At 40.2% G+C, this 10,942-nt stretch overlaps 1 protein-coding gene across 1 annotated transcript in view; it reads right to left on the reverse strand.

The window, feature by feature from the left end:
- Nucleotides 1-10,140, reverse strand: part of CCDC90B (coiled-coil domain containing 90B) — a 52,811-nt gene extending 42,671 nt beyond the window's left edge. The window contains exons 1-3 of the mRNA XM_055320425.1: nt 9,629-10,140; nt 2,999-3,118; nt 1,905-2,008 (exon numbers count right to left, since the gene is read on the reverse strand). Of these exons, the coding sequence (XP_055176400.1) occupies nt 1,905-2,008; nt 2,999-3,118; nt 9,629-9,728 (324 nt within the window). The 5' untranslated portion in view covers nt 9,729-10,140. The remainder of the gene's footprint in view (nt 1-1,904; nt 2,009-2,998; nt 3,119-9,628) is intronic.
- Between the last annotated feature and the right edge of the window lie 802 nt (nt 10,141-10,942).

A 10,942-nucleotide genomic window follows, 5' to 3' on the forward strand; every position in this document is an offset into this window, starting at 1 on the left:
CAGTGATAAAGAAGGAATTTTAAAAACAGCAAGAGAAGACAGTTACATACAAGGGAAACTCCATAAGGCTTTCTGTGGGTTTTACAGCAGAAACTCTGTAGGCCAGAAGAGAGTGGCATGACTGATATTCAAAGTGCTGAAAGAAAAAAAATATGCATCTACGAATACTCTATCTAGCAAGGGTATCATTCAGAATAGGAGAGATACAGAGTTTCTTGGACAAAAAAAAACTAAAGGAGTTCATGACCACTTAACTAGCCCTACAAGAATTAATAAAGGAAACTATATGAAAAAAAAAAAAGGGAACTATATGAGTGGACCAAAAAGACCATACGTGAGAGTATGAAAAAAGCAAGAAACACAAAAGCAGTAAAAATAAGTAAAAGTCAGTCAAAGGAATCACAAAACAAAAGGATGTAAAATATAACATCATATACCTAATATGTGTGGGGGTGGGTAGTAAAAATTGGGTCCAAACTTAAGTAACCACAAACTTCATATAGACTGGTGTATGGACAAGGTGTTATATATCAACCTAATGGTAAACACAAATCAAAAACCAGTATGTGCAGAGAATAAAGAAGAGAAAGGAATCCAAGTTTATCCAAGTTTATCGCTAAAGAAAGCCAGCAAACTGTGAAATAGAAGGGTGAGAGAAAAACTACAAAAACAACCATGAAACAAGTAACAAAATGGCAATAAAAATATCTATCAATAATCACTTAAAATGTAAATGTAGTAGGGGGCATCTGGGTGGTAAGATCGGTTGAGTGCCTGAGTACTGGTTTTGGCTCAGGTTGTGATCTCAGGGTTGTAAGATTGAGCCCTGCATCAGGCTCCATGCTCAGTGTGAAGTATGCTTGAGTATTTTCTCCCTCCACCCCTCCTGCTCCTGCTCTCTTTCTAAAATAAACAAATCTTAAAATAAATACATAAAGGCAACCCGGGTGGCTCAGCGGTTTAGCACCACCTTTAGCCCAGGGCGTGATCCTGGAGACCCCAGATGGAGTCCCACGTCAGGCTCTCCACATGGAGCCTGCTTCTCCCTCTGCCTGTGTCTCTGCCTCTCTTTCTGTGTCTGTCTCATTAATAAATAAATAAAATCTTAAAAATAAATACATAAATACATAAAATAAATAAAATAAATGTTAATAAACTGATCATCCCAGTCAAAAGACACAAGGTGACAGAGTGGATAAAAAAAACTTATTTTTTTAACTTATCTATATGCTGCCCATAAGAGACTCCTTTCAGACCTAAAAACACCTAGACTCAAAGTGAGGGGACAGAGAAACATTTACCATGCAAATGGATGTCAAAAGAAAGCTGCAGTAGTAACATTTATGTTAGACCAAATAGACTTTCAAAGATGGTAAGAGACAAAGAAGAACACTGTATCATAATAAAGGGGACAATCCAAGAAGAAGATATAATAATCGTAAATACTTATTCACCCAAATAGATAAAACAGTTAAAACAAACATGTAGGACCTAATCAATAGTAATTAAAAAAAGTAGGGGACTTTAACACCCCACTCTTTAGATACTGACTTTACTAAAGGATTTTGCTTTTTTTCTTTGGACCCTCTGTAGAGAATAAGATAAAGCTGTGTTTAGGAGGTTGAGTGGGTAGTTGGAGATGCAGTATAAAAAAGATCATCAGGGCAGTCCCGGTGGCGCAGCAGTTTAGCACCGCCTGCAGCCCAGGGCGTGATCCTGGAGACCCGGGATCAAGTCCCATGTCGGGCTCCCTGCATTGAGCCCGCTTCCCGCTTCTCCCTCTGCCTGTGTCTCTGCCTGTCTCTCTCTCTCTCTCTAAATGAACAAATAAATAAATCTTTAAAAAAAAAAAAAAAAAGATCATCTGATGAAACTGTCAGAACTGGTAATAATGAAAATATTACCTGTTGAGCTCGAGTAACCATCTCCTTGTAGATACTATCCAGGCTGACATTTGATAACGTGGTTAATGCTGATACAATTGTTTCTGCTTGTGCTTTGTCAAATCCTGTATACAGAAAATATGTATTTATGCTTTTTTAAAAATGCATATCCACAGCAACATAAACAGCTAGAATAACTTTCCTCATCAAAATGGCAATGCATTGTTATTTATATTTAAAATTTCACGTTTTCAGTCAAGAAACTTTATTATTGCCTAAAATTTGCCAATTTTTCTATAAGATTACTGAATTTTTTAATTCTATGAACTCTTCGTATATTAAAGCAATAGATTGTCATGTATGTTCCCAATATTAACTTTATGAATGATACCCTTTGATATATAAATTGAAGTATTAGTCACTTCTGTCAGTCTCCTCTGCTTTTGAGTTTTATGTTTTGCTTCCTCAATCTAAAAGTCTTAAAATAGTCTGTATTCTAGTGTTTTTAGTAGCTTTTCTTTTTTTTTTTTTTTAACATTTGACTTTTAATCAATCTGGAACTTATTTTTCAGTATGCGTATCTTATCTATTTTTTCAAATGGCTAGTCATGTATCCTATCAATTTGTTAAACAGCCCTTCCTTTCCCTAATCTGTAGTGCCTTCTTTATTGTTTGCTAAAAGTATCTGTATCTATCTATCTGAATGCCATTCTATTCATCAACTTTTCTATTCCTATACTATCACATAATTTAAATTACTGTTTTGATATCTGGTAATCTTTTGTGTTCTTTTTCTTTTTTGCTATTCTTAAACAGTCCTTGAACTTCCATGTGAACTTTAGTATCAGCCTAGAAACTAGTTTTTCTTTTCTACATGATTGAAATCATACATGTAATTTTATATAAAGTTTTTTTTTTCACTTAATCTGGAGTATTTCTCACATTAGTAAGTATTCTTCAAGCAACACCAAATTTATGACTGTAGAATATTCCCCTGTATGGATGGCACTTGTATTTAAAGGGACTCTTAATTGTTCATAATAATATTATCTTCACTAGGTAATTTACTATGACTGTTGTTAATATTCCTCCTCCAAGAGGTATTTGTTTCTCACCATGAGTTTCCAAATCCTGAACCAGTGCATGGGTATCAAAAGTTAATTTCCTTTGTTCTAAAGGAGTTATGTCCACTCGCCTCATATCATATCCTTCCTTGGTTGTGGTGGTGACGAAGTCTAAAAAAGGAAAACAGATTTTTTCCTTTTAGTAACCAACACAAGTATTACCCTCTACCTTCTAAAGCATTTCTTCTATTTACCATACAGTTCCAGCTCTTAGCAATTCTGTAATTTTTTTTTTTGCAATTCTGTAATTTCAAGGAAGAAAACAGATTCCTCTGAGCAGCCCACCATTTTATCTGAAAAGTTCTAACATTATTCTGTACATGGCAAACATTCAGTAAATGTTCTCTTTCTTTCTTTTAGTATTCAGATATGCTAAGAGTCAGTAAAAGTTGTAATATACATCAAAAGTTTTGGATATCACTGCCAGATCTCTCATTACTAGAAAAGTAGAAACCACTCAACTCTCCTAGGGGCTCAGAAGTCTTTCATAGAGCTACGGTAATTATTTATACCTACATCCCTATATAAAGTAGGTTTTTTTTTTAAAGATTTTATTTATTTGAAAGAGAAAACAAGAGACAGCATGAGCAGGGGGAGGGGGAGGGACAGAGGGAGAGGGAGAAACAGATTCTCCACTGAGCAGGGAGCCCAACATGGGGCTCTGACATGGGGCTTGATCCCAGGACCCTAGGATCATGACCTGAGCCAAAGGCATACACTTAACCAACTAAGCCACCCAGGTGCCCCTGAAGTAGTGTTTTGAATGCCCACTCTCTTACATATCCATTTTATTTCCATCATAGTTCTCAGCTCTAATCTGACATTGGTTTGTCTCTCTGAACCAGAATGTAAGCTCCATTTTTCATCACTGTGCCTTCAGTACCTAGAATGGTGCTTGACAAATAACTGGGCTACGATATTTTATTGTTGAAACAATCAATGAATGTGATTTTAAATCCTGGAATAAAGGGGCACCTGGGTGGCTCAGTGGTTGAGCATCTGCCTTTGACTTGAGTCATGATCCTGGGGTCCTGGGATCGAGTCCCACGTCGGGCTCCCCAGAGGGAAACTGTTTCTCCCTCTGCATATATCTCTGCCTCTCTGTATCTCTTACGAATAAATAAATATGACCTTCAAAAAAAAAATCCTGGAGTATTTACTACTATCAACATAAAAGCCCTAGCAAATTGGCTCATTTTTGCAACGAATGTCCCATTTCAATAAATTTCAAATTTTTAACATAAACAACAGTATGGTCCTTTTCCATATATTGTGATGAATTTCATTAAAACATATTCTCTTTCAGAAAGAACTTTGTCTACATATAACTTCATTACTATTATGTATTAAATACAATAACAGCTAATTAGTATAACTATTAAACACTAGGTACTATACTATTTTTTTTTTTAAAGATTTTATTTGAGAAAGAGAGAGAGCGCACAAATAGTTGGAGGAGCAGAGGGAGAAGCAGACTCCCTATTGAGCAGGGAGCCTGACCCGGGCTTGATCCCAGGATCCTGGAATCATGACCTGAACTGAAGGCAAATGCTTAACAGACTGAGGCACCTAGGGTGCCCCATATACTAGATATTTTATATACTATGAAGGCAAGGTGGTATCATCCACCTTTTTAAGAAAAAACAAAACTTTCTTTCTAATCTAGAAAAGGTAAAGCATTTTACCTAAAGTCACAGAGTCATTGGCAGAAGAATTCAGATTCAGATTTTCTGACTCCAATGTTCATGCTCTTTCTTATCTTAAACCACTTAAGATATCTAGACACTTAAAAGACACATCTGCAACCTCAGATATTACTTTTCTGCTACGTAGTGGAGGGAAACTGTGATTCTTTCCTGTGTATTTTTTTTCAGCCAACAAATACTTGAATGCCAGGCACAGGGGATGACGAGCAAAACCAGATAGAACTGATATCTTCACTGACTTTGTGGACTAGTAGGCAGGAAAGAGATGTTTAAAAACAGTACCTAAATATAAGCTCTAAAATGATGAAAAAGTAATGACCAGTCCTTTACATCAATTCAAATATTCAGATAAATTCTATTTAGAGATAATAGGGATAAGATGTAAAGGTGGATCTTGCGCGCACGTGCGCACACACATTAGCACAGTGGTCAGCAATCTTTTTTGGCTTTGAGTGCCATCTAGAAGAGTTAAGTGATTAAGTGATGTGCCTTTGTGTGTCAGTATTAGACCTGAGGAAGAGAAAAGAAAAAAACCAGAGGGAAAAAAAGGGGCAGATTTCAGTACTATTTCCAGTAACAATTGCATTCAGAATGATTTGTATTCATAGTTACTCATCCTTGAATAGAAGTTTAGTATTTTATTTGGGGTTTACTGCAGGGGAGGGGAGTAATATTTATATAACACGGTACCGCATTCACACCTATTATTTATTCTTAAAATTCTGTTATAGATGAGGAAAACAGGTTCAGAAATGTGAAATAACTGCCTGAAATCTCATGGTCTCTGAGCTATGCAGATGAGTGCTCAATTCTTCTTCCTTCCACAAAGGGAAGCTTCCTACTGATAATGGGAGATCATATAAATACCCAACACTGGCTGCAAATCTCTGCAGGGTGCCCCTGTGGTCTCATGTCCCACCGTGCTCATTTTTGGCCCTCCACTCTCAAGGACTCTTAATTCTTTAATTCCCTAAATAACTTGAGAAAGCTCTCTTTTTTCTTGCTTGCTCATATTTACCCTTCAAAGTTCAGTTTCAATGTTTCCTCCACCAGAAAGCCTGCCTAAAAGTGTGTGTGCTCTTTTAGGACAGGTGTTTCTTGTTAGGGTTTCTCACAGTATCCTAGAACATTATTTTGCCACACCTCACAACTTACACATTTATAGGATGGTTAACTTTTCACCTTTCCTACTAGGTCAGGGATCAGATCAGCAAACCACAGTGTGGTTTGCAACACAGCCATGTTCATTTACTTATGAATGAAAACCATGAGAATTTTAAAAACAGTATCTACATATAAAGTCAAGTTCAAATGATGAAAAAGTAATGGCCAGTCCTTTATACTTATGGTGCTTTCAAGCTACCATGACGAGAGTAGTTGCAAGTGACCATATGGACCACAATGCCTAAAATACAACCTGGATTGTTACAGGAGAACTTTGCCAACCACTATATTAGATTATAAAGTCCCTGTGAGCAGGAACTACACCTGTTCTTGCTCATCATGGAATCCCCAATGCCTAATACAATTCCAGGTGCTCAGTAGGTACTTGCTGATTGATAAGAACTGTGTTAGGTGTTGTGGGTACAATGAAAAGCAAGGCTGTCGTTTTAAATCATGTGCCATCAAGGTATATCCATTAGGGAATACAAAGGAGAGACATTTGGCCCTCAATGAGAATAAAGGGGTAAAAATAGCTATTTGGATGAAATCTTACCATTTGCAACGACGCGGATGGAACTAGAGGGTATTGCGCCAAGCAAAATAAATCAATCAGAGAAAGACGTGACTTCACTCATATGTGGAATTTAAGAAACAAAAGAGAGGGTCATAGGAGAAAGGAGGGAAAAAGTAAAATAAGATGAAATCAGAGAGGGAAACAAACCATAAGAGACTCTTAACTCTAGGAAACAAACTGAGGGTTGCCGGAGGCGGGGGGGGGGGGGGGGGGGGGGGGCATGGGGAACTGGGTGATGGGCATTAAGGAAGGCACCTGATGTAATGAGTACTGGGTGTTATATGCAACTGATGAATTCCTGAACTCTACCTGTGAATAATACACTACATATTATTTGAATTTAAATAAAATATTTTTTAAAATGGCTATTTGGAAAAGATACCAATTATAGTAAATTTTAAAGAGGAGTTAATAAGGCACGAGGAACAGGATGAGCAAAATTCACAAAGGCATAAGCTGCCTTTGCTACTTCTACCTTGGGCTCTATTTACTCTGGGGATGAGGAGGGTGTGGAGAATACAGAACGATCTGTGAACATTCATTCCTTAGGTGTATTCGTATAGTTACGTAATCTTTGGCTAAATCCTTACAATCCTAAGAGGTAGGTGTCAACACCCTCCCCTTCAGTAGGACTTTCAGAGTACTCTTCTTTGGAGGGAATAAGGAAATGGAATTTGATATCCACAGTAGGGCTTCATAAATAACTCATATGCACTTTTAAGAATAAGTCTTTGCAAGCATATTAATAGGTAGAGGAAAGGAAGTAACCAGAATCACCGTTTTTAGCTCAGGGTGGGATAACAGGTCCTTAAAAGTTCCCAGAACTTCCACAACTGTACAAAACCCCAACCCTCCTTTTCATACATACTATGTTGTGGTTTTCTTAAAGTGAGAAACAAACTCACGGTTGAAAGGCTTAACCAGCATCACAAAGCTGTTCAAATTGTATATCCTGAATTAGCACTCTAGTCTACCTTGCACCAAGCTGCCTCTTTGCCAGAAAAGGCCAGATTTTACTTTTGATTAACACATGTAAAATGCTGTCTCATTAAATCTAAGCCACAAGTTGTTTTTTTTTTAAGCCACAAGTTTTATATTAATTTAGTGTTAACTTTAGAATTGTAACACTTCAGTGACATAGCTGGTTATTAATATAAATTTCTATATGCTGTTCTGTTGACATATGCTTTGCTAGGTACATCACAATTACCAAAATTAATAAATAACACAGAAATCCCTGGGCTCCACCCTTGAATGCTGACTCAGTAGTTCTGGAGTAGGGCTTAAAACTATGTATTTTTAAAAAGTACCCCCAGGGTTTCTATTTTGCTAAATTTAGGAAACAGTAATGAAATAGGAATCCAACACTATTAAAACTTAGACAAATTGCCTCACCTTCCCATGCCTTCTCTTACTTATCTTTAAAAAAGAAATTGGACTAAATAACAGATCCTTCTGTGGGTAGAGTTCAGGGTTTTCAAATTCCTTGATCACTGACATTATTAGGCAAGTTTAAAATACACAGCAAGCATTCAATTAACATTTGTTCAGTGATGATGGACACAAATCATATTAGGTGTAAAGAGGCACTTAAGATTTTTTCCAGGGTGCCCGGGTGGCCCAGCGGTTGAGCGTCTGTCTGCCTTCAGCTCGGGGTGGAATGCTGGAGTCCCAGGATCGAGTCCCCCATTGGGCTCCCTGCAAGGAGCCTGCTTCTCCCTCTGCCTTTCTCTCTCTCTCTCTCTCTCTCTCTCTCATAAATAAATAAATAAATAAATAAATAAATAAATAAATAAATAAATAAATAAATAAAATATTAAAAAAGAAAAAAAGACTTCTCCAAGAAAGTGAGATTCAAGCAGGGTAACTCAGCAAATATGTAAGACATCACTGTTTACTTATGAAGTGCTTTCTAGTACTTCAAAGTTCATTCTCCAAAACTGTTTAATATACTTTGCTTACATACTCAAATGAAAACACATTATCTCTCAACATTTACAAAGATAAGTTTGAGAATGGGGTGATTTCCCAGGATTCAAAAAAAAATGCTATCTCCTTTTTGTAAAGTCCATCATAAGGTGTATGCGGAGTAAACACCTAAAATATGTAACGAAGTATCTTGTGACAGACACTGGAAGCTCAACAGCAGGGTCTAATAGGCGGCAGATCAGCTGCAATCTTCCTGAGGTAAAATGAAGCAACTAGAATGGCACCACGTTCAGTGGGCACTGGGTGGCTCACCTCACACAGCAATGAAGATGTAAGAAAGTGAGGGATCCCTGGGTGGCGCAGCGGTTGGCGCCTGCCTTTGGCCCAGGGCACGATCCTGGAGACCCGGGATCGAGTCCCACATCGGGCTCCCGGTGCATGGAGCCTGCTTCTCCCTCTGCCTGTGTCTCTGCCTCTCTCTCTCTCTCTCTCACTGTGTGCCTACCATAAATAAATAAAAAATTAAAAAAAAAAAGATCTAAGAAAGTTAACAGAGAATGCCAAGGTTAGTACGAAGTGCCTATTCTGTGGACAGCCTTAGTTTTTATAACGGGGTGTGTGTGTGTGTGTGGGGGGGAGATCTTGGAATTGTCCCTCAGCATAAAGCCAGACGTCCTTCAGGACACAATGCCGAGAGTTGCCAACAAGTTCGACACTTGCAGATTCCAGCAATTCACGTTTTGTTCTGAAGGGCTGCTACATGATTGCAGACTACTAGAAATTACGACGAAAATAAAGCCAGCCTGACCTGAGATGTATGCTGTTGTCTACGAAAAACGTGGACTCGAGACAGCGCCCAAATACCACGACCCCAGTTCGAACAGGCAACTCCCAGGACACAGACCGCCCCCGAGAGAGCTCCGAGGGGGCGGGGCCTCAGTAGACAGGCGGGAGCAAACAAGAGCTGAGAAAGCAGCTTGGGGGGGGGGGGGCTCGCACTGTGGAGGCCTGGTCGGTACCCCAGGCTCTCAGGGGCTCGGTATCGGAAGGGGAAGGCGGTCCTCTACTCGGTCCTCCCCCTTCCCGCCCCAAAGCCACCAGGCAAGACCCAGTGGCGGGGTCGCCAGCCAGGGCGGGGCCGGGAGGGGCGTGACCCTCTCGCCTAACCGCGCGGCCGAGCAAGCAGAAACCACTGGCTGTCTCCTCAGAGAGCACTCAGGCATTGGTGACAAGTCGCCCTCGTCTCACCTCTTGGCAAGGCCAGCGAGAAAGGCCCGCCGGGGCTCCAAACCCGGCGGTCCCCACGACCCTCAGATCGCAGGAGCCACCAAACACAGCGACTCCACATCTCCTGCTTTCGCGCCGGCGGGAGGAGGCGAAAGGCTGGCTGAATCACGCTCAGGATTTCGGGCAAGGTAGTTCTGGCACCGCGAGGATGCTGGGAAGTGTAGTTTTCCGCCCGCCGCACAAGGGACCGCCAGCGCGGACTCCAACCGCCGTCCTGCAAAGATGGGCCTCTTCACAGACGGACCCACAATCCAGGAGCATGGTTCGCAGCGGCTCCGCTCCTCTCACCGCCCCTTCCCGACCGGCGCACGACGTTACCGCCCTAAGAAAGCGGGACCGCGTCTGAGAACCTTCTAGCAACCGTTTCCTAGCAATGAGGTACAGCTCAACAGCAAGAGATCCCTGAGAAAGCCTGCGGCCGTCACGCGCGCCTGGCTGAGAGACGGAGTCACATCCTACCGCTCGGAAACCTGGGACCTAAATCCTCGTCCGCGGAGCATTCCGGGAGATCGCGCAGAAACCTGGGAAATGTAGTCCAGGGAGGGCCTCGTTCATGCGGTTTCACGGCCTACTGCTTCGCCCTCTTGTGTACAGGAGGACGAACGTCAGTCCCTGTCTCGGCGGAAACCCTTTGTTGCCACAGTGGACCTGATTTTCACCACTTACCCAGTGAGGCCTTTTACTACAGACTTTGTTCCACACAGTAAAAACGCTGAAAACAACAACACACAGTAGTTGTGGGGTCCAGATATGCTGATATGTTCTTCGTAAATTCTAAAGTGGTCACAATCGTTAGGTTTTAGTGGCTTAATTATTCTCACAAGGATGTAAACAGTTAGCCCTGGATTTTTCTACCTGTTTGTTTTCAAAGCTTTGTGGGCAAGCTGCATAACAAGCACCCTTCTGGGCACGGGGGCACATTAAAGGAGCAACACTTAGTTCCTGCCAGCAAGGGCTTTAACAGGCAATTTATGGAAAGGAAATATAAATGGCTATTAAAGATTGAAGGGAAAAAAAAGAACAACTTAATCGCACCAGTTAAATGAAAGCAAACATAAAGAGCTACCAGCTTTACTTATTAAAGTTAAAAAAAAAAAAAAGAGAATTACTGATCCTAGCAAATATGTAATTAGATAGGGTCATTCACACTGCTGGCAAGAGTATAAGCGCAATACGTTCGAAAATTAAATAATATATATGAAATTTAAAAAGGTGGATAGCCAGAGGTTCCCTTCTAAAAATTTTATCCTAAGGAAAAAAAAAATCATATCTGTA

Source organism: Nyctereutes procyonoides, unplaced genomic scaffold (assembly GCF_905146905.1).
Source record: "Nyctereutes procyonoides isolate TBG_1078 unplaced genomic scaffold, NYPRO_anot_genome, whole genome shotgun sequence".
NCBI lineage: Eukaryota > Metazoa > Chordata > Mammalia > Carnivora > Canidae > Nyctereutes > Nyctereutes procyonoides.